This window comes from Pantherophis guttatus, chromosome 1, assembly GCF_059756535.1.
Source record: "Pantherophis guttatus breed Tessera chromosome 1, ASM5975653v1, whole genome shotgun sequence".
NCBI classification, from domain to species: Eukaryota; Metazoa; Chordata; class Lepidosauria; order Squamata; family Colubridae; genus Pantherophis; species Pantherophis guttatus.
In genome coordinates, this window is record NC_142063.1 from 256822613 (window position 1) to 256846799 (window position 24187).

A 24187-nucleotide genomic window follows, 5' to 3' on the forward strand; every position below is an offset into this window, starting at 1 on the left:
TTCCTTTCATCCTTTCTTCTGCCACATGCTTATGGTCACATGGTGGAAGAGGCCTTAAATCTATAGCATGTAGAAAATAAACAAATAATGATCAGATGCTTACCTTAACTGTCCTTATGTTTCCAACTCAGATTTACAAAACCTCCAGTGTTACTATTTTCTTTGGATGGATTCCGAGCTGAATATTTGCAAACTTGGGGCAAACTTCTTCCTGTTATTAGCAAATTAAGTGAGTACCTACTCTGAGCAATAGCAAGCAGAGATAATAAGGGGGAAAAAGAATTAAATGGTGTTCCCTTTCATAGCTCTTCATATCCTTTGTAAACTCCAAATAAGACTTGGATATTTCATGGGCAGCAGTGATTCAAGACCCAAGAATGAGCTTGCTGAAGTCCTGCTTGAATTCAGCAATTCTTTTTAAAACTGTTATAACCGTGTAATGATTACACTTCCAGATATGGAAATTTTTATATTCTAAAGATGATTAATTATGAGGTGTATGAGCAAGGGGATGGTAGAGAAAGAAGACATTTTAATATATTTGAAACCTATTTATTTTGGAGGGCTGAACAATAAATATTTTCCATCTGTAATTTAATGATACAGTAATTCAATCTAAGGGACGCGGTGGCTCACTTGTTAAGACGCTGAGCTTGTCGATCGAAAATTCGGCAGTTCAGTGGTTCGAATCCCTAATGCCGCATAATGGGGTGAGTTCCCATTACTTCTGCCAACCTAGCAGTTCGAAAGCACATAAAAAATGCAAGTAGAAAAATAGGGACCAGCTTTGGTGGGAAGGTAACAGCGTTCTGTGCGCCTTTGGCATTTAGTTATGCTGGCCACATGACCACGGAGACGTCTTCGGACAGCGCTGGCTCTTCGGCTTTGAAATGGAGATGAGCACTGCTCCCTAGAATCGGGAATGACTAGGACATATGTGCGAGGGGAACCCTTTACCTTTAATTCAATCCAATCTAAGTTCTCTATTTGAAACTTCTAGCAGTATCTAAAATATGTGAAGACACTGAGAATGATGGGCATTTTGCATTTCATTTGGAACAGTGTAATAACATTTATTTTTGCTACTGCAAAAAACATATGGAAAATGCCGTATTATTCTAAATCATTCTGAATATTTGATATGAAAAAATGCATTATTTATAAACATGGAATTGCATTTTTTTTCCTTAACAGGAAAATGTGGGACATATACTCGCAGCCTAAGGCCAGTATATCCATCAAAAACATTTCCTAATCATTACAGCATTGCTACGGTAAGAGTATGTTGAAGTTCTTGCTTTTCATGTTCCATACTCTCTTCGAAGGCATACTAAGAGTTGTAAAAATTCTATTTCATTACATTAGGAGAAATAACCAAGTAGTAACTTCCATAACTTTCTCCCACTCCTTGATTCCATGTTTCCAGCGTAGATACCATCATGTCCCAGTTTTCGTTTGCCTGACGTGTTCTTTGTGCCTCTTTTCACTCTAAATCCAATCTTGTCTCTTTAAATTGTCATTAAGTCTTAATGTTTTAACTTCTCATGGGCCTTGCAATTGCCCCACATTAAATAAAAAGTATCTAGAAACTTTCCAAATTATTGTAGAATTGTGAGGGAAGCAGAGTTTCTTTTAGCAAATTTTATTTAAAATCCATTATTGTAATACTAAGCTGGAGGGAATCAAATTTGATGGATCTCCAAGTGTTTCTGTCTTCTACTGTGTTTAGCTTGAGGTCTCCAATTGTTGCATCATTGTTGATGCATATTAATTCAAATCTTACTTCCAGGGTCTGTATCCAGAATCCCATGGTCTAGTGGATAACAAAATGTATGATCCAGAGAGAAATGCTACTTTCACACTCAAAAATGCTGAGAAATTTAATCCACAGTGGTACCAAGGACAGCCAGTAAGTATTAATTCTAAATACAATGTGTTATTAACTATCAAAAGATACTTAATGCAGCTCACATTCTATTATATTGTACCTTTGGTAAGGACTCACAGCCCCATCTCATAACAGCTCACTTGATAAAATACCCGGGAAGCACCGATTCCTTTTATGTGCAATTGCTGTTATTGGATCAGTCCGATATAGTGTCTTTGAATGTTGTTATACTGTCTGCAACATTAGGCAGACTTTGACTGCCCACTGACAAGTCACTAACAATTGTTAAAGATTATCTTGTATTTCTCTTCTCTTCTCTTCTCTTCTCTTCTCTTCTCTTCTCTTCTCTTCTCTTCTCTTCTCTTCTCTTCTCTTCTCTTCTCTTCTCTTCTCCTCTCCTCTCCTCTCCTCTCCTCTCCTCTCCTCTCCTCTCCTCTCCTCTCTTCTTCTCTTCCCTCCCTTCCCTTCCCTTCCCTTCCCTTCCCCTCCCCTCTTTTTTTCTTTTTTAATGCTTCTTATTGTCTCTTTTTAATGGTATGTAATCTATATGCCTGTTGATGCTAATTTGTCTAAATGCCAAACTTCCAGGAATTCCATAACATTTTTGGATTTAGTTTAGTCTAGGATGCTCACAATTTCCCTGTTGAGATAATGGTTAAGTCTGTCAATGTGTTACAAAATTAAGGAGTTTTCATTGTGTTTTATGATTGCTAATTGGTGTTCCTGAGTGCACTCTGATAGCCTGCTGTCTGTTTGTTCTACAAGAGAAAGTCATTGTATAGTTTTATTGCATGGAGAAGCAACATGAGCTGCCTGGGACTAACTATGGAAAACATAAGAAATGAGGGAAAGAGAAAGTTAAAGATAAAACCAAGGCTATCTGCCTGTTCCACAGAGAAATGGTAACATAATAATGACAAAGTGAAGCAAGTGAAGTGAAGCAAGTGAAGAAAAAAGAAAGTTGAAAGAAAAATGAGCTATTTAGTAATTTATACTACTGTGGATTGACAGATAAATTGGTGATGTCTGGCCAGATAGCCTGGCAGCAGAAGGAGGCCATCTTAAATTTATAGTGGATGAATTTGCCATGCTCTTTTGAAACAGAACAAAGAAAGAAGGAAATGACAATATTTGTGTTTTCCCCCAAAATTTTATTAAATTTCCAAAACTATATAAAATACAAAAAAGGGGAAAAAAGGAGTTGGGGAAAGTGGTGACAACAACAACAAACAAAAATAAGGAGTGCAAGAAACAGCAACAATTACAAAAAGCTGTAGAAAAAAGTAATGTCAAACTTTCTTCCATGGGGATAAAAACATAAATTAATGACACTTTGAACTAGAATGCACCATATTAAACAATACATCAGTCATCATAAACATATCCAACCATCAAAACCCAAGTTAAAATCTTATTTGTTTTAGTTTCAATCAAAAAAAAATCCAAGAGTGATTACCAAGTAGAAACAAAGCTAGATAAAATATTTTCTTTAATCAAAGCAGTCAATTAATTTTGCCATGTCTGCCAACTCCATTAATTTTACCATCCACTTATTTTTGAAAAGGGAATCATGGCTTTCAGGAGGCAAGGCCGAAATGAAGCAGCTCTTTGTAAATACAAGATCAAGAGTGCTCAATGCAATACGGTATAGAATAGAAAAGGCTTGATCAGAGGAATGTTGAAATATTCAGTTATTCTTGAAGATTATATAAATAAATAAATCTATCTCTTGTTAGAAGAAACAGAATAGCAGATCCTGTGAAAGAGTCAGCAGAGGCACTATCGGACAGCTTATCTTCTTATGAATAGCCTTGGAAAATAAATTGCTATAAACATAAGCAATCAATGAAAGATTCAATAAGAGAAGACTGGCATAAGGTTAGGGGCAAATGTGTTCCTTTTGATTACAACATAGAAGGGTTGAGTGAGTGGGTGGAAACTGGCAAGCAAAAATCCATGGAATTCTTTTAAAGCAGCAAATTATTTTCCAAATACTGTTTCAAAAGCAACAGAGAGAATTCACAGTTACAAGGATTTTTTTTTAATCTTTTTGTACAGATTTGGCTGACTGCAATGTATCAGGGACTAAAATCTGCTTCGTTTTTCTGGCCTGGTTCAGATGTTGATGTCAATGGAAGTTTTCCAAACTTGTACAAATTATATAATAGGTGAGAATTTGTGAATGGAGGAACCTCATGAAAAAAGTTATAAAAAGCTAAATCTTTTAAGCGTGGCAGGATTTTTTTTGGAATAGTTTTCCTTTTTTTAAAAAAAAGAAAGCTCTTGCTGTGGTACAACCTCTGTTCCCTTCCACTGCTATTTTAAATATTATTGCTTATTTAGCTTTAGTTGGTTAATAAGGTTAAAAACCTGCTTCAAACAAAATCTGTGGGCATATTTTAAGCACATAATAAATTCTTCAGTCATGCTTTCAGTCATTAGCACATCATTTTCATTTTTATTATCTTATGGATTCTATTTATTTAATTGTTCTATTAGGAACCCCTACATTCTATGGGATTGCATGCTTTGTTGGTTTTGATATTATGCCGATTGCAAGTTGCTTGTTTTTTAAAAAATATTTTGTGATGCACTTGCTACTTTTTTGTATAAAGATTTGAAGACGCTAATTATTGCTGACATTCTAAGTTGTTAATTAGCTTAACAACACATATATTACACAACCCGCTGAAAGGCTCTGTAAGAATTCTGAATTTGTAATTCTTTCCAAATGTCCTTCTTACAAGGTCAAGTTTGAGTTTGTTTTGCAGGTGGTAGGGGAGAAAGAGGGGTGGGATTAGCTTTATGGTGTGTTGATCGATTGATTATTTTCAACCACTTGGATAAATTTTCCCCATGATCTGTCTCTAACCTGGATTTTCAGGTTTTCTGATATTCCACCCATTGTGAGTCTATCCTTACATACAGTATTAAAGAAAAAGAAAAAAAGGGACAATTTTATTGATTCCAGATGTTCCATTAAAGAAGGGCATACTTTTTATGGTTGATGAATTTATTTTAACCTCATTAATAGTTTCACCAGAATTAACATTGTATTTGCTTGTAAAGCCACAGGCATTCATACAGGATTGTTGTAATTGTAGAATGTCTAGAATTATATCTGTGTGCCTGTTGTCCTAAATATGCATTTCCAAGCACAAGTCTCTGAAAATGCTAAGCAGATATTTCTGCACTTAAAAAGCCCCTCTTGTTTTATAAAATTTTAATCTTTAAAATATTCTGAATATTTTCATAATAATCCAATTAGTTTTCAGAGATATGCATGAAAATATATTTCTTCTAATCAAAAATAGCAGGCAAAGAAAGCCTTAATTAGCTAACCATGCTATGGCAAATATCTTATTCTTTTCTGAATGGTAGGCTTATTTCAAACCAACCATGGCTTATTCTTTTCTGAATCTCTTAGCTAAAATCTGCAGGGTATAATATTCAGATGATCAGAGAGTTACTGCCATCTAGTGACTGTCCACATTTTTGGAGTGGCAGATGTGGTAGCTCCAAATGAACTGTCTGGGTTAATTTGGGGATGCATAAAACTTGCCTGATTCAAAGTACCTAAGTAATAATTGTTACAACGTTCCAATCCTGATCTATAATGATCTATTTTCTGGATTTTTAGAACATGCTGGATCTTTATGTCCAGATTTAATAAATCAATGACAGCTGCCCTAAGGCAAATGTCACATGTAAGTCTCTGTGTTTTGTTGACACTTTCTCTTTAGATCAATACCATTTGAAGAAAGAGTAATAACATTTCTTAGATGGCTACAATTACCAGAGGAAGAAAGGCAAGTAAATTGCTATCTCAAAGCAATGTATAAAATAACTGAAAGGCAAACAGTAACTGCTGTCTTGAATTGGCACCATTTGGCTTGGCTTGTGGATGTTGTGAAGTTTGTTACAAATTTTTTTTAAAGGGCTCATAAAAGCTTATACTGTAATAGTGTAGTAATATAATACATATTGATTACTTCACGTTAATGGTTCAGTTCGGTGAAAGGAGTGTCTATTATTTCCATTTGTCTGTTAGCCTGGACAGAATGTCATATAGCATGATGTCATAATTCAATTGTAATTGCAGTGGAAATTTTATCTATTGAATCTGAAATCTGTTGAATTAAAGTCCTTTAAACTGAGGTTTCACTATAGGTAACATTTTCACAGTGCTTTCAACTGTTCAGAATGCCTCATGCGCATACTTTAAATTATAACACTCATGCATACTGTATTTTAATATACCGTGTTTTCCCGAAAATAAGACAGGGTCTTATTTTCTTTTGACCCCCAAAATAAGCACTTGGCCCTATTTTCAGGGAGGTCTTATTATTTTTGAGGTGCAGAAGGCAATGAGCATGGTCACCTCATGGCTGCTGCTGACACAGCTGCTCGTCAGCTGTTAGGCCCTGAGGCTGTGCATGTGCTTCCAGCCTTGCTTCCCAGGACCTGCACCATGCCGTTGGCCCGGCCACGCCGCTGCGACCAGATGTCCTGTCACCGCCATCGCTTCCCTGTTCTTTGCTAATGGCTTTTGCGGTGGCCATTAGTGTGACAGAAGGGGCGCAGTGGCTAGGGTTGCGGGAGTGGCTATTAGGTAAGGGCATGTGGGGTGTGTGGGGCATGTTCCCCCTCCCTTCCCCCCCTCCGGTCTCGCCTTTTCACCTTGTGTTGTTTGTGTGGCAAGCAACCAGAGGAAATGGCGGGGACCGGCTGCACATGCATTTAAATATTTTTGAGGAGGGCTTATTTATTGTGCTCAGAAGCCTGATTGGGCTTATTATCCGGGGAGGTCTTATTTTCGGGGAAACAGTGTACTGATATTATTATTATTACTACTACTCATATTGTGGGCTGAGTTTGAGAGAGTATGATTTGCTTAAGGCCATTTAGTGAGAGGTTGCTTGATTCAGGACCCAGCCTCCTGGTCATCATGCTTTATCCCCATATGTTATCTATATGTGTACCATAATATACATTTTTATATAAACCACCCCAAAATTTGTTATTAATGCAGTTGTTTCTAATGAAATTACTGAATTTAAATATTTTCACTCTTCTCTTAATTTATATGTAAAATATTAAATTTTAATGCTGTTTGATATAGACCACACTTTTACACTCTGTATTTAGAAGAACCAGATTCCTCAGGACACAGTTATGGGCCAATCAGCAGTGAAGTAAGTAACTGGATGTTATAATGACATTTCTTTTAAATTAAGTTCCATAGTAGATTTAAGGCTAAGAACATTAAAAATATCTAATTAAGGGGTAATTTGATCCCCTCACTTAAAATAAAACACCCCTTTAATTATTCATATATTATAAAAATGATGCACAGCTCTAGGAGTATAACATGATGACATATAAAAATTGAAAACAACTATGAAAGATCTTGATGCAGAATATATTTAATGGAGACTACCGATAAGATCGTTAAACTTAATTATTAAAGAAGATTTCAGATTTACAATCGTATTAAATAATTAGGCTCAGACCATCCAAAGACATTAACACAGATAGGATTAAAAATTAAGAAGTGTTTTAAAAAGTAAGTGACCCAAATAGATAACAGAGAATTATATGTATGTGCATTGGGATAAAGGATTGGGTGATAGCCTGAAACTTTAAAAAGAGATCACTTTAATACTTCTTGGATCAAACTTTATGCATTAAACATTTAAGTAAAATTTAATTTTTATAGGGGAAAGCCAATGCCTATCCCTAAATATGGAGGAAAAAATTGTTGAACATTCAGCTGCACTCAGAATTTTGTTTGCATATTTAGATCCCCGGGTTAGAAAAAGATTATTGAAGATCATCACTGTGAGAACTTTTTCCTCCCTTTCTTTTTCTACTGTATAAAAATACGAAAATTGTTTTCATCTGCACTTTGAACCGGCCTGGTAACTTATATCAGCCAGAATGACCCTTTTGAAGATGTCCCTTGATGCTAGAAATTTGGCTATCTAGTATGTGAGAACGGCTTTCTTTTAAGTGGTCCCGAGGCTAGGAAGGGTGTTTGGCTATCACTTTTCTAATAGTTAGGAAAATGATAAAACACATCCCTTTCCCCAAACTTATAATTGCTAATTGAATCGCTTCTAATGACATTGATTTTAATTTTGCTTTCATTTTAATTTCATTGTTTTTATTCCTATATTTTATCATTTGTATTTTTAATCACTGTAAGCTGCCATGGGCATTGTATAGGTAGAAAAATGGGATGTATATTTAATAAGTGACAAATAATAATAACATCTGTTTTTTGTCACATGGGTTGGAAAGACAACTGTTTTGGGGGATGGATACCCATATCAGCCTTGGCCTAATTTTTAGACATTCTTGTTTCTTGCTTTTGTGATACTCCTCCTTGGTTAAGTTTTCTGGAAATTTGGAATAGTTTCTACAATATCTGGGTAGTCTACAATGCTTTGTTTGTTTAGTTTTATTATGGAAGACTCTTTGTATTTCTTAATTCAGTTACAGGGGTGACCAAACAGCAATCCAGCATAGCTCAGCTATGCAGTCAATAAATGATCATTGCTGGAATTGCTCATCTTAGACAGTGGTCTATGTTAAATTAATTTTATTTGAGTCAGGATGTGGAAAAACGATTTGGTGATATCTAACTGATCTTCTGCTGCTGATGGAAAGTATCAGTCAGATATGTTGTTCCAAAGAGCTCTCCAAACTATATCAAGCAGAATTAAAGTTTGATAAGTGTTGAAGAGCAAGGGAGGCTAATGGAAAACCAATTCCTACTCTATATTGCTGCTTTAGATGCTTTCTATTGGCAGCAGAATATTTATTGGAAACCACCATTTTTTTTGAAATGTGAGTTAACTTATAGATCTTGCCTCTCTTCACTTTTGATTTGCAGGTCATTCTTGCATTAGAGAGAGTAGACAAAGTGGTTGGGTTGTTGATGGATGGGCTTAAGCAAATGAACCTTCACAACTGCATTAATATTATTCTTCTTTCTGACCATGGTAAGTTTTGTTAAACCATATAGATTATAGGATACATAAAACATTTTTGAAATGTCTTTTGAACTATTATTCAAGGAGCAAATTTTCATGAGTTCACTACTGGACTTAATTCTAACCCATCTGGATGATTGATTACAGAAAGTATTATCATAGTTTAATTGAATCCATGTGCCAAACCAACAATGTTTAGTGCAAATGCAAGTGCTAATGTGAGATACAGATGACTCATTTTAGTTATATGTGAAGAGCTTCAGAGGATGTTGTCCATAAAGTGAGCACCAGTCAGTTGGGAAGGAAATGAATGTTTTCGATTTTCTGACTAAGGCTACCTATGTTACACCCTGCCTGCTGATCGGGGTATAAAATTGCATAAATACCAATTGCTTACATTCCCAGCCATCTGGAGCCCATATACAGTATAAATGCTGGGTCATAAAAAGGCCATAATTCCCCACCCCGATCTAGAGCCTTGGATGTTCATTATTTATAAAGATCGTTTGTTTAAGTGGGTTCTAAACAGGTAAATTTTGTTCAGTCATTGGGACTTGCATATAAAGAAGTTGGAAACAATATGGAAAGTGGAAATAATTTATATTCATTTATATGAACAAACAAGTCTTAGAGCTAATTTCTTGCTGGTATTTATACTTGAGAGCTACTTTTTCTCAGTGCATAGTAAAATATGTCCATGTTTATAAATGAGCATAAATCTTCATATTTTTCTTGCAAGGAATGGAGGAAGCTAACTGCCAAAAAACAGCCTACCTGGACACATATTTGGGCAATGTTAAAGACCTGTTTGTGGTACCTGGCCCTGCAGCTCGCTTAAGACCCCAAAATTCTCCAGATGAGTATTTCTCTTGTATGTAACTATTAGACCAATTTGAATTACTTGCTTGTTATGTATTGATGTTTTAGTGTGTGAATGTTGGTCTTATATGAAGCTGTGGGATCAAATTAAATGTTTGCATTTGCTGGTTGAACTTTTTCTGATTACCTGACTCATGGAAGTGAGGCTGGACAATTCTCTCCTATTTTGGAGACCTTTTAAAATAATTTAGCTACATATACCATATTTTGCAGAGTATAAGACACACCTTTCCCCCCCCCAAATGAGGCTGAAAATTTGGGTGTGTCTTATACTCCAAATGTAGCTTTTTCAAAGCTTTTTTTCAGCCCTAATGAGGCGCTAACGCTTTGCTTGAGTCTCCACTGTGCTTTAACAAGGCGATAGCAAGTGAAGTGATCTCCCCGTGCTTTGCCTGTTTTTCTCATTGCTGCTTCCTCTCAGCTGTGCCTTAAAAGCTGTTTTTAGAGGATAAAAAAAAACAGCAAACTAATGTACTGAAGCTGACCAAAGGACGCTAGCCAGATGAATACCTGGTAGGCAAATTCCGCCCCCCCCTATTTTCCTCCCCAAAAACTAAGCTGCGTCTTATACTCTGGTGTGTCTTATACTCTGAAAAATACAGTATACTTTTGGTGGGGGGACTGTATATGTTCTCTTTCTTCCCGGAGATGATCAGTACTGGATTTCACCCTTTATTTGTACCTGAAAAAAAAAGTCATGATATTTATATTTTTAAATAACAACTGCAAAAATTTAAATACTCCTCTCTATCAGTATTCATGTAGGCATGGCCTGTGATTCCCACACTGTGGGTCTTGGATGCAAACTCACAGGGATGCCATGCGATGTTTAAAATTTTTGTGACATCCATTTCTGAAGCTGAATTTTGGGCGATCTTTAAGGCTATGGTGCTGTAAAAAAAAATTACTGAAACATAAAGGTGTTACTATATAAACGTTTGGAAACTTTGACATAGAGCTTCAGATGAAAACTGTAATGCTGAACATCTCTTAGGATCAAAACAAATAGAAATCTTGTAATTATGATTTGTCAGTATAAAAGGTATTGATAGCTGAACTCTGAGCAAATGAAGTTTAAAGGCAGAATTTGAATGTTCAGTGTCAGGTTCCAGATTGCCACATTTCTTTATTACCAGTAGGCAAAGCTTCATAGAGGTTGGGGATTTGCAGTGAAGAAGTAGTCTTCCAGAGAATTGAGTGATCAACTGATTTCTGAAATCTTCTCAATATATATCTACAGTCATATTCTTTGAAATAATATCTTAAAGAAAAAAAAAGACAATTGTTGTTTGTTGCCTTTATGTAGACACCAGGGAAAATTACATATTTTTATGTAATTTGGAACATACAGCTACTCTTACTTGTTTTTACCTAGTGCAAGTGTGGACCTGGGATTATTATGTGCAGGCAAACCAGTCTGGAAGAGGCCATCAGTATTCAATTCCTTAGCAAAAATGTTTTACCCTTTAAGTCCACATTATAATATAGATTGCCTTCTAATTATTTTAACAATTCCATTGACCATTCAGAAATCTCTTAGAGCTTATGAATATTAATTCAATATGGGGCAGTTTTCAGAAAACTAGTTTAGCATTATCTATGCTGACGTGTTACATCCTTGTGTTCTGCTGTATGGTAAAGAGTTCCTTCTAATGGCTGCACTAGAGAAGAATATTTTAATTAGCTGATAAACAAGATGAAATGTGATGTAGTATCACTACTTAGTTGGATGTTCTTTATTTTTCTTTTAACTTATAGGTTACTAATTATCTCATCTAACTCTTCTAGTTGATTATGAAGGCCTTGTCAGAAACCTCACGGTAAGTACTGACATCTTCTCCAAGTCATGACTCTTATTTTAGATGATTAGATTTAATATAGTTGCCCAACCCAGCGAACTACATTAGCTGCATTTCTCCCATCATTTATAGAATTAGTCAACTCATTCAGATCTAATATACCTTCCCTCCTTCAGACATATCTAGCAAGATATGGGGGTGCATCCCCTTGATATATTATTATATTGGTGATATTGTGTTTGTTTCTTCTGAGATGGAAAAAAAAATTAAACAAGAATCAGTAATTGGTATAAGAAGTAATTCTGGATAGAAGTGTTTTATTTTAAAACACTTTGACTATGTTCCAACCCATCATTTTAAAGGATAATGTGATTTGGTTTGTCTTAGTGTGATTTTTAAATCTAGAAATTGTAGAAATTGAAAGCCATAATTTGAATATTATTTTTGAATACAAAAATATTACAGGACCAAAATTTTGCAAGATCCCCAAATCCTGCAATTTTGCAAGATCCCCAAATCCTGCAATTTTCTTTAATTCTGATGTGACATTTTGAATTAGAATGTCCAATTTAATGAGATTTTGGGAAATATCAGATGTGTTTTCAGTTTTCTTGCATGACATTACAGAAAGTCTCGGAGAAAAATCACTGAAAAGTTTTGAGGTTCCTGTCCCATTGCACAGGATGTTACAGTATTAGCAGTACCCGAAGAGCTCAGATCATAATAACTTGTGCTTCAAATCAAGTTAAAACAAGCTATGAACTTTGTCTTTTATGCTTCATTTGACTTAAAATGTTTTTTTATAAGAGTACAGGCCCAGATGATGTAACCTTAAAGAGAGAGGGGGTAAAATATAAATGCATTTATAAACAGCTGCCAAAAAATTGGACCCTTGTTTATATATTTTTTTCTTAGTTATTCATGGCGCTTCCTAATTTTCTTTCTTTCCTTTCTAATATTTGTATTGTTTTTATCTTGTTAAAAATCTCTTCAATAACAATTATATTTTAAAAAAGGTAAAGGCCCAGCATGTTTATTTAGACAAGATGTGCAAGCAGGTTTTGGATCTTAATATGGAAGGAGAAATTGGTTATTTATTATGGCTGTCATTTTGTATTTTAATAAATGTTTGCTTATAGTTAATTGTGCTTTAACAACATCATTTATGTATTACCTGCTCCTTGTGGGCCATCCGTTGGAAGCAAAGAAAGTATAATCTTAATAAAGATAGGTATATTTATCTCTAATCAGAGAAGAGGAATGTCATTGCTGATTTCTCTACCTGTTAAATCTCCATACGTCCCTGAGTACTGTCCAAAGCAGATTTGTGAGGGTAGATTACAACAAGGTGGAGAAAAAAGAGCAAGATGTTTTGCATAGTGTTGTATATGACCATCTACTGTGATTTCTACATTGCAGTGTTTGGTCCCAGAGCAGCATTTCAAGGCATACCTGAAGCAGATGCTTCCCAAGCGATTTCACTACGCCAATAATAAACGGATTGAATCTGTACATTTTTATATGGACCAGCAGTGGCAGCTTGCCCGGTAAGCTCCTGGTTTTTGTTTTAATTCCTATTTAAGTGGGAGCATATTATTTCTGTTGCTGCCTTATCTTACACTTCTAGCTTGCATTTCATTCCATAAGAGCAACAGTGGCACATATTATCCTGCTGACATTATGCCAGGCGCCCATATGGGTTCAACCTTCCACCTTTATCAAGCATTACAGACTGGCTTCTACTCGTTAAAAATTGCCACTTTTGGAACAGTTGTCCTCTTCTTAGTCATCTTACGGGAATCGGGTTCCCCTTCAGCTTGTTATCTGTGAACAACAGAGACCACAATGAAGAAGAACTAGTTATTCAACTTAACTGAAGTTATTTGAGTGATCATCTGTGAATTCAGATAATCTTTTGTTCTGCCTTGTTTGACTTCAGGTGTCTTTATTTTATTTGCAGTGTCAGTCCTAGTAACCGAAGAGGTTTAACAAAAGTTCTACCTAGTAGCAAGGAGGGGTATATATATAGGGTGGGACAGAGCACCTGCTAAACAATTATATAAGCTCCAAAATCTTCCAATTAGGAACTACTGTATGTATGGGTTCAGTAGTGGGTTTCTACCGGTTCAGACCGGTTTGGGCGAACCGTTAGCTCTGACTTCCAGCCATGAGCGAACCGGTTCTCTCTTTCTTTCAAGTGGGCCCACCGATCTGCCCACCCACCCCTGCGTTATACTTACTTATATTTCTGCTTCCAAAGCCCAGCTGATTGGGGCGGCAGAGTGGATTGTTGCTCCTCAGCTGTTTTCCTTGCTCTCAGTTCAATTTCCTGCAAATTGTGCATGCATGCACAGCACGTGTCTAGTGTGCACGCTCAGTGAACCAGTTGTTAAACCGGTAGGATCCCACCCCTGTGGGGTTTGATAGATAACCACTCAGAGAAGAACATAGCTCAATAACTGGTTCTTGAAGGAATTTGGCATGAATCTTACCAAGGATAGAAAACTAGTAAACAGACCTAAGAAAGAACATTCTATAATCAGAGCAACCAAAAAAGAGAATGGGCTTACGTTGTGTCAAGAAGACTCAATGTGGAAAAGAAAGGCCAAGAAGAGATTTTATTTTAATTGATCCTGTCAGGCTTATTTGTTATGGAGAAATCCCTGTGTTTTGCAGGATACGATCTGAGCTCAAATATTGCACTGGTGGATTTCATGGATCAGACAATGTATTTGCAAATATGCAGGTAAATAACAATATTCCAAACTTTTTAATGAACCTGGGCTGCTTTTGATTTCTTTAACCAGGGATTCTATTTTCAGATTTCCATATTTTTTTCTCAGGCCAAACCTACTTTTATTTCTTTCATTATCCTATGGGATTGTTATTTAGCAAGAGGCCACACACTTTTTTTCCTCTTCTTTCCTCCAACCTTTCAAGGGACTTTCCTCCCTCAAGAAAGAAAAACCAAGCCCCTTTCAGTAGATCTTTGCTTGGGAGCTGCCTATGGACTTACAGTAACTTCATACTTTAGAAAACAGCAGGTAAAATGATAATATTGATGTTGAGTTGAAATGGATTTTATAATCCATTCGATCCAACCCCCTGTTCTGTGGAGAAATTTACTAAACTATCCCGACAGGTAGCCATTCTGCCAGTGTTTAAAACCTTCACTCTTACTATCAGGAAATTCTAATATTCAGTCTGATTTCCTTTGCTGAGGTATAAAAAGTGAACCAAGTTCTTCAGGCCCTTGTATAAATAACAGAGAATATTTTAGAGAGCCAGTTTGGTCTAGTGGTTAAGGTACCAGGCTAGGAAGTAGGAGACTGTGAATTCTAGTCCTACCTTAGCCTGAAAGCCAGCTGGGTGACTTTCTCTCAGCTCAACCCACCTCACAATGTTATTGCTGTTGTGAGGAAAATAAGAGGAGGAAGGTGAGATATAAAAAGTGAATTAAGTTATTCAGGCCTTTGTATAAATAACAGAGAATATTATAGAGAGCCAGTTTGGTCTAGTGGTTAAACTACCAGGCTAGGAAGACATAACTAAATGAATAAACAAAAATTATAGCCTTCTTTGAGTCCAATCTTTGAGGAGCCTTGGTAGTACAGTGGTCTAAAGCACCCTGTTATTAAGACTAGCTGCCTGCAATTACTGAAGGTTCGAATCTCGCCAGGATCAAGGTTGACTCAGCCTTCCATCCTTTCTAAGGTAGGTAAATTGAGGACCCAGTTGTGGGGGCAATAAGATGACTTTGTATAAATATACAAAAGGATGAAGGCTATTGCTTAGCACATTGTAAGCCACCCTGAGTCTCCGGAGAAGGGCGGCATATAAATCAATTTAAAAAAAAAAAAAAAGCCATCAAAGGTATAAGTTCAGACTTACAGTCAGGAAGGGCTCAAAACTTACATTATTTTTATCTGCTTTGTTATTTTATATCTGTTAATTTTTACTGTTTTTTTAAATGTTCTTATGCTATAAACTGCCCTGTGTTGTTTGACATGAGACGAATGTCGTGTCAAATAAATTTCATCATAAAGAAATTTTTACTAATTTTAGTGTGCAAATCTCAAGATTATTAATACCTGCTCACTTTAATAAAATGAAAACAGAGTTGCAATATTCAGTTTCTCTTAAATTGCAAGACCTGCTCCTTTTTGTGAACTGCCAATGAGATATTGTGGGATGAAAGTGATTCAGTAGCTGATACCAAATTTGCAAGTTTCATCATCTATATTTGTTTAAGTTAGAAACAGTCATTGTGTTGTTGAATGAATCAGCTTGTAGCCAGATGGTAAGCCTCTTCATTTTGCATTGATGCTATCTTTTGAGCAGCTGTGATGAAATGTAAAAGTATAATATTTTGGGGGAAAAAGAGTAGCTAGATAGCTTTGCTGGGAGAACTTTGCTGTTTTTTATTACTGAAAAAGAAAATATGCAAATCTTTGCAGTAGAATATTCACAGTAGTTGGGGAAAAAAACCCAGATGTTTTTAGGAGAAAATAAGAAAAAAAATTCCAAAAGAGTTGATGAACTTCACTGCTTGGAATGAAACTGTTTGCAGATCGTTATAATTGGCCTCAAAGCAGATGTATTCTAAATACTGATAGAAAACGGAAGCAGTTAACCTACAATTCCATTAACATTTGCACAGAAATATGTATGATTTGGTACATATTCTAATTGTTCAAAGAAATAAAAGTAGCTCTAGTTGAGTATAGACCGTTATGGAAATCTGTTATGGAAATCTGCTGTCAGCTAGGCTATATCAAACTTTGCTTTTGTATGGATTTCCTGTATGACTTTTCTATTTGCATAAATCTATTAAGCAGGGAATTAGCTGTCCATTCTCTTCTTCTGAAAGCAAGCTTTTAGTAAATTGTTTTGGGGAATTCAGCAATTTTAAAGTTAAAGACCACCTGGATATTCCAATTTCAACCAGAGTCATTTGGCTGAGTTAAGTGGCCATAGAAATTGAATAAACAAAGTAAATAAATGTGTTGTTTTTGTTGTAGGCACTCTTTATTGGATTTGGACCTGGATTCAAATTTCAAACAGAAGTTGATCCCTTTGAAAATATTGAAATCTACAATTTAATGTGTGGTATGATAAATTGGCTTGCTCCTCCTTTACCTCTTCAACTCAAAACATTTCTTGAAAATATTTACCATTCATCTAGAATTATACTACAGGTAGTCCTCGACTTACGACCACAACTGAACCCAAAATTTATATTGCTAAGCGAGAGATTTGTTAAGTGAGTTTTGCCCCATTTTACAACTTTTCTTGTCACAGTTTGTCAGGGTTCCAAGTAACACCCCCAACCAATGAAGATTTCAAGGCAAACAGTTCCTCAAAGTTCCATTTTATTAGAGATGTCATATTGGCACATCTGAAACCCGGATCTGAAAGTCCCCGGGTTCTCCTCGCCTAAAGGAAAGTCAAAGTCAAAGTCCCTTCCCCTGCTCCCACATGTCTATCACATGGCCCAGTCAATCCACTGTCCCAACTGGAGATGTTTCCCCAGGTGCAGGCTGAACGTCCTTGACTCTAAGAGAAAATAATGTTGTTATGGCTATATATCTCCACCAATTCCATGCAAACCCCCCCTCCTGTTTTTCCACAGCACTAAGTTTGGCAGCCCTGAAGATCCAAAGAAAAAGATGGCCTCCAGGGCTGACACAGTTGTTAAGTGAATCACTGCAGTTGTTAAGTTAGTAATATGGTTGTTAAGCGAACCTGGTTCACTTAAGTCAATACCCATTGACTTTGCTTGTCAGAAGATTGCAAAAGGTGATCACATGACCTTGGGACACTGCAACAGTCATAAATGTGAGTCAGTTGTCAAGCATCTGAATGTAAATCATGTGATCATGGGGATGCCGCAACAGTTGTAAGTGTGAAAAATGGTCATAAATCACTTTTTTCAGTGCCATTACAACTTCAAACGGTCACTAAGCAAACTGTTGTAATTCAAGGACTAACTGTATTTACTTTGGTTATGTTTATTATATTGAAAAGCTGAAAGATTATTTCTGATGTCATTGCCAGTGCCAGTTCCAAGTAACATTAGAAGTGGAATTTGGTCCCTATCTAATTCTCTTTCTTTTCCTTTAAAAACTTCTCTTTTGATTCTTTAAAACTACTATGGGGCATCTGTCTAATTTTGATCCATTTGTTGAACTCTTCCTGTCTATATTTATATTATGTTTTAATAACAGATATTTGTACTTAGGATTTTTTTAAATAGCGTGCTTTATTTATACTTATAGTTTTATGGAATAACTGGCATAACCTGCTATTAAATTTAGCACACAGATAAGTAGTGACCATCTATGTCCATAGCATGTTTATTGTAAGAATTTTGTTTAGATTGTGATGTAAAGCATACCTTCAATATTTTCTCAACTATTTTAGATCTTCTTCATTTAACACCAGCCCCTAACAATGGAACTCATGGAAGCCTCAACCACCTTCTGAAGAGAGCCAGTTATATTCCTAAGCATCCCAAAGAAGAAAGCAGCCCTTCTACATGCCCTTCGGCAGGGCAGAGGACGTCCACTGATGGCCATAGCTGCTCATGTAAATCTTCGGTAAGGACTTAAAGAAACAACAATTGCTCTTCAGGGATAGCAATTAGAATTTTTGGTGATATTTAATTAAAAATGCCTCCCATTTTCATGGTTGCATATAAGGACAAATTTGGATACAATTCATTTAAGATTCTGTCTGTCTGATCTATCTATCTCAATCATCTATCTATCTATCTATCTATCTATCTATCTATCTATCTATCTCATTTATCTATCTCATCTATCTAATCTTAGAGTAGAATAGAATAGAATAGAATAGAATAGAATAGAATAGAATAGAATAGAATAGAATAGAATAGAATAGAATTGGCCAAGTGTGATTGGACACACAAGGAATTTGTCTTGGTGCATATGCTCTCAGTGTACATAAAAGAAAAGATACATTTGTCAAGAATCATAAGGTACAACACTTAATGATAGTCATAGGGTAGAAATAAGCAATCAGGAAACAATATCAATATAAATCGTAAGGATACAAGCAACGAAATTACAGTCATACAGTTATAAGTGGAAGGAGATGGGTGGTGGGAACGATGAGAAAATAATAGTAGTGCAGACTTAGTAAATAGTTTGACAGTGTTGAGGGAATTATTTGTTTAGCAGAATGATGACATTCGGGAAAAAACTGTTCTGGTGTCTAGTTGTTCTGGTGTGCAGTGCTCTATAGCGTCGTTTTGAGGGTAGGGGTTGAAACAGTTTATGTCTAAAAACAGTTTATGTCTAAAAATTAAACAGTTTATTTTTTACAAATAACTCAAGGTGGCCCCACAAAAACAACAAACTTGTAAAGTGGGTTGGGCTGAGAGAGAGTGACTGATGTATGGACACCCAACTGGCTTTCATGGCTACGGCAGAACTAGAACTCACACTCTCCTGTATGTGTGTGTGTGTGTGTGTGTATTTTCATCTCATCTCATATATCTATATCTCTATATCAGTGGTGGGATTCCAATTTTTTTACTACCGGTTCTGTGGGCGTGACTTGGTGGGCATGGCATGGCTTGGTGGGTGTGGCTTGGTGGGTGTGTAGGGAAAGGATACTGTAAAATCTCCATTCCTACCCCACTTGAGGGGAAGGATACTGTAAAATATTCATTCCCTCCCGATCAGCTGGTACTCAGGAGGCAGAGAATAGATGGGGGTGGGGCTAGTCAGAGGTGGTATTTACCGGTTCTCCAAACTACTCAAAATTTCCACTACCGGTTCTCCAGAACTGGTCAGAACCTGCTGAATACTACCTTTGCTCTATATCCATATCATTTATATGCCTTCCATCTTGCTTTCCAAAGCAACTCAATATCATCATTCTGTCAATTTATCAATCATTTTTAATCTACTATATATCTTTTTAAAAAATATACATATTTTATTTGTTTCTTCTGTCTGATGCTGTATAAAAATGACTTCATCTTCTGCTTTCCTTTACATTTAGGGCTTGCCACTGATTCAACCACAGGTAGATCTTACTACTTCAGAAAGTAAGTAATTATAACTGCTTTTAGAAATGGATAACTTAAGCGGAAAACCTTGACTGGGAAGTTACTATATAATAGCAGACCTAGTTTGCCCTTTTACCTTCTGTAGTGAAGAAGATAGAAAAATACAACTTGCCATTTGGTAGGCCTCGTGTACTTCAAAAGAAGCAGAAGTTTTGCCTTCTTCATAACCATCGTTATGTCAGTGGATTTAGCCAGAACATCAAGATGCCTATGTGGAGTAGCTATTCTGTTAACAAGCATGTAAGTACAGTATGTGGATAATTCAGTTTTCATTTGAAGAAAAAAGACATAAAGCAGTGAGTAGCCGGAAAAACAACCATGTGGCAAGCCAGATGTGGGCTTCATTTAAGTGAGGAACAAACACTATGGTGATAAATCATTTTTAAATAGTGCATGTTTTCAGCAATGGTTTAAATAAAATACAAGAAACATATGTTGAATTTTTTTCTGATTTTTTTCTTTTTCTCTTTACCAACTATGACCACATGTTTGCATGTATTTCTGCAGCAAAAATACAAGATAAGAATTCAGCATATTCTTCTCTCTGAGTCATAAAACAGGAAACTTAAAACCCAGTTGCTTCTTCACAGATGCCCTGCAGAATTTTTTTATTCTGAATTTGCATCATCCTCCAGCCAAATCAGGATCGTTATTTATCTTGATCTGTCTTGTTAGTTCCTTTTCTTAACAAGAAATTTGTAACTTAGTTTTGGGAGAGTTATTGGCAGATGGATTGAATCACTATTTTTAAAATATAATTTCTCAGTATATGAATGAATGCATGCATGCTGTGCAGGGATACTTGAGTAATGATACTTGAGTAATTTATACTTCCAATGTATAGTAATTGGAAGTATGTGTGACTGCACAGGTAGCAATTTTAGGAACACTTTAAAAGCAGCTGCATCTTTTCCTGCTCAGGATAATCCTGGCAAAAGACATGCTTAATTAAGATGTTTTTGACTGATACTCTCTGAACCCCCTTATATGAGTTCTAAAGTCCATTCCCCCCTTTGCATTCAGATAGCAACACAGTCTATACCAATGGATGCACACACAGAGAATCTCTGAATGGATTAGAAATGGAATTTGTTAAAGACCATGCAATTGGCATGTCCCATTGCATCCTAAAAACATGCATATTACTACTCAGTCTTTTGCTAAGTAAAGGCCTATGCGCACAGCAATTTGAACATAGGGCTACATCAGTCTACTCTTGATTTGGGAAAATATAAAGGAATTATAAAATTATAAATCCTGTGAATAGAGCGGTCTTTAGAAATCCTCTCCTCAAGCATCTAAACTTAGCCTGAGGTACATTCTATATAGACTTAATAGAGCTAAAACAAAACACTCTTTCATAATATAGCTGGTTTATTGTATGTTATGAAAAAGAACAGGGAGATATTTTGTCTTCTTTATATACAATACGTATACATAGCCACTGGTACTTTTGTTTTGTTTTGTTAATTAGGACAGCTGGAACACTTCTGCAACTGCCACCAGAAGCTGCTTCTACACAGATCATCGTATTTCCTTAAACAGCAGTCAGATTTGTTCATTTTACAAAAAGCACTCTCAGCTTAACTATGGATTTCTTTTTCCTCCAAGTAATTCCATTTCCTCTCTTATATTGTTTTACTAGTTAATTTAGCTCAGGGGTGTCAAACTCGCGGCATCACGTCATCATGTGACGTATTGTGACTTTTCCCCCTTCGCTAAACTGGAGGTGGGTGTGGCCAGCGCATGACACATCCGGCCAGTGGACCGCAAGTTTGACATCCCTAATTTAGCTTATAGTTCTCCTGTTAAGGTAATAACCAGGTACAATTCTAGTTAGTTTATTTGAGATGAGCCATGGCAGAGATTAATTAATAGCCAAAATAAAGCTTGTTGTTTCTGTTTCTTAAAATGTGTGAACAATCTTCTTTTATATATAAGAATTAAATATTGGATATAATCCATAGCTAATTTAGAAAATCTTTAATTGACATTTATACAAAATGTTACTAAATTCGAAAAAAAGTATTATAGAATTATGATTGGCAGATAGAAGGTACAAAACACCCTTTATCTTTTAAATTCAAACTACAAAAGAACCAGCATTTTAATGTTAAAATAAATACCAGTATACAGCTGTGAGTGGTACATAAACGTTAAAATGTTTAATTTCTCACAGAATGAGCTTCGATACAGTATAGTGTGTAACAGTGGCCAGATGACATTGAAAACCACTAATTCAGAAAGGCATATGCAAAAAAATAATTCTGAAGTGTTCCATATTTGCTTTTGGAAATTCAGCCATCTGAATTTTATTTTAATATTTAAATTTTGATTTCTTTTTTGTATTCTACAAGTTATTTATGAATTGGATGTTTTCTTGTCATAAACACAATCCCAAATTAGATTGCATCCTGTGGTTTGCAGCTGATGTTGACTTTTAAGTGGGAATTGCCTTTTGCTCCTGTGTGAGTTCAGTGTGCTTATCAACATTCCTGGGAAATTTTGGAATGGTCTCTTTGATAAACACAGTGCTTCACAGAATTTGGTATCCTTTAAATATATTGGGACTACAAGATTTATAGTGTCCAGTCAATAGGTCAATAGCCATGTTAGTTGGTCATTCTGGGAAATGTAGCTCACCCATCTCGGAAATGCCTTTGTGCTGGTATATTGGCTTAAGAATATTTAGTAATAATATATAATATCTTAAGCTGCCTGGAGTTGCTTAGGTATTGGGTGGCCTGTACATTAAAATGGAGCCTTGGTGGTGCAGCAGACTAAAGTGCTGTTAAGTAGCACTTAGCTGCCAGCTGCCTACAATTACTGCAAGTTCAAATCTCACCAGGCTCAAGGTTGACTCAGCCTTCCATCCTTCCGAGGTAGGACCCGGATTGTGGGGGCAATAAGCTGACTTTGTATAAAAAAGAACATCGCTTGGGGGGGCCGAAAGCCCTACTAAGCAGGTATATACAAAAGTATGAAGGCTATTGCTTAACACATTGTAAGCCACCCTGAGTCTCCGGAGAAGGGCGGCATATAAATTGAACCAATCAATCAATCAATCAATCAATCATAATAAAATAAAATAAAATAAAATAAAATAAAATAAAATAAAATATAAAATAAAATAAATACAGCACATAAATAAACCAATAAGTGAACATGTCTGTTTGAGTCTTGAATATATTTGGACGTAAATGTTTGGTACCATGTATTTATTTCAAAAGCTAGAAAGGTTTTTCAGTCATTTGATATATTGATATACATCAGTTTTAAATGCTTGCTTATATATTTTTATGTTTCTAGATCTGATTAAAGAAGATAAGAAAAATTATTATGAAGGTCTTCTCTCAAGCAACATAGCACCAATGTATTCTGCTTTTCAAGGTAAAGGTTAATTAATATGGGTTTTTGCAAGCTATTTATGGGAACAATGCAAGCTAATAAAATACAATTATCTAAAGTTATGCTCTTGTGATTGTGTCTGCAATAATATACATGTAGTAATGTCCAATGAATGATGATGGTGTTCTACATTGTACTATAATTCTTCAGCCTCATAACAATTTCCTGAATGCCTACATTCTTGATTCTATATGTCTGCAGTCTACTTCAAATGATCATAGGTAAAGATAAAGGTTCCCCTCGCACATATGTGCTAGTCATTCCTGACTCTAGGGGGTGGTGCTCATCACCATTTCAAAGCCAAAGAGCCAGCGCTGTCCAAAGCTGTCTCCATGGTTATGTGGCTGGCATGACTAAACGCCAAAGGTGCATGGAACGCTGTTACCTTCCCACCAAAGGTAGTCCCTATTTTTCTACTTGCATTGTTATGTACTTTCAAACTGCTAGGTTGGCAGAAGCTGGGACAGGTAACGGGAGCTCACCCCATTATGCAGCACTAGAGATTCGAACTGCTGAACTGCCGACCTTTCGATCGACAAGCTCAGCATCTTAGCCACTGAGCCACCATGTCCCAGTCTCAAATGATCATACCATGGCTTAACAACTCAAAACAGAAATGGATCTTCTGTTCCTTTATATAGCTTCTGTACTCATACAAGCAAGACACTTCTAAAATTGGAAGGCTAAAATAATCTCTCTATTTACTTCGGAGTAAGCCCCTTGAGCTCAAAGGGACTTCTAAATAGATCTATCAAGAATTGTTTTCAGTTCTTTAATGCAGAGATGGATAATCCTATGGCCATAGATTGAGCACTGTGCTTCCTTGGTTGCCTAGGCTCCAAGGACGATTCTCAAACTAGCCAAGATAGTCTTTATGTAAAACCATGATGGAAAATGTTTATAGTGGAAGAAATATTTTCTATTGATTATCTTTTTCAAAAGAGAAGGAGAATTTCTGGATTGTAGATCACCCCTGCAAAGAATGTCAGTGCATTCAAGAATTATAAAAAAAGATGGTCAAAGCAAATGTCATTGTTTGCTTTATATTTGGAAGTCCTGATGTTGCACATCAAAGTTAAATTCATTCATAAATATCTCTTGGACTTGAAAGCTCATA

The 24187-nt window shown here is 36.0% G+C and overlaps 1 protein-coding gene across 1 annotated transcript in view; it reads left to right on the forward strand.

Annotated features, from left to right (window-relative positions):
- The window catches only part of LOC117666270 (ectonucleotide pyrophosphatase/phosphodiesterase family member 1-like), a 50744-nt gene that overhangs the window by 20314 nt on the left and 6243 nt on the right, over positions 1–24187 (forward strand). Inside the window, exons 6-22 of the mRNA XM_034418823.3 lie at positions 132–229; positions 1195–1274; positions 1790–1909; positions 3947–4056; positions 5632–5697; positions 7011–7083; positions 8787–8895; positions 9626–9757; positions 11554–11585; positions 12984–13111; positions 14241–14310; positions 16586–16673; positions 17988–18163; positions 19596–19641; positions 19748–19902; positions 21137–21272; positions 22972–23052. Coding sequence (XP_034274714.1) covers positions 132–229; positions 1195–1274; positions 1790–1909; positions 3947–4056; positions 5632–5697; positions 7011–7083; positions 8787–8895; positions 9626–9757; positions 11554–11585; positions 12984–13111; positions 14241–14310; positions 16586–16673; positions 17988–18163; positions 19596–19641; positions 19748–19902; positions 21137–21272; positions 22972–23052 — 1700 coding nt within the window. The remainder of the gene's footprint in view (positions 1–131; positions 230–1194; positions 1275–1789; positions 1910–3946; positions 4057–5631; positions 5698–7010; positions 7084–8786; positions 8896–9625; positions 9758–11553; positions 11586–12983; positions 13112–14240; positions 14311–16585; positions 16674–17987; positions 18164–19595; positions 19642–19747; positions 19903–21136; positions 21273–22971; positions 23053–24187) is intronic.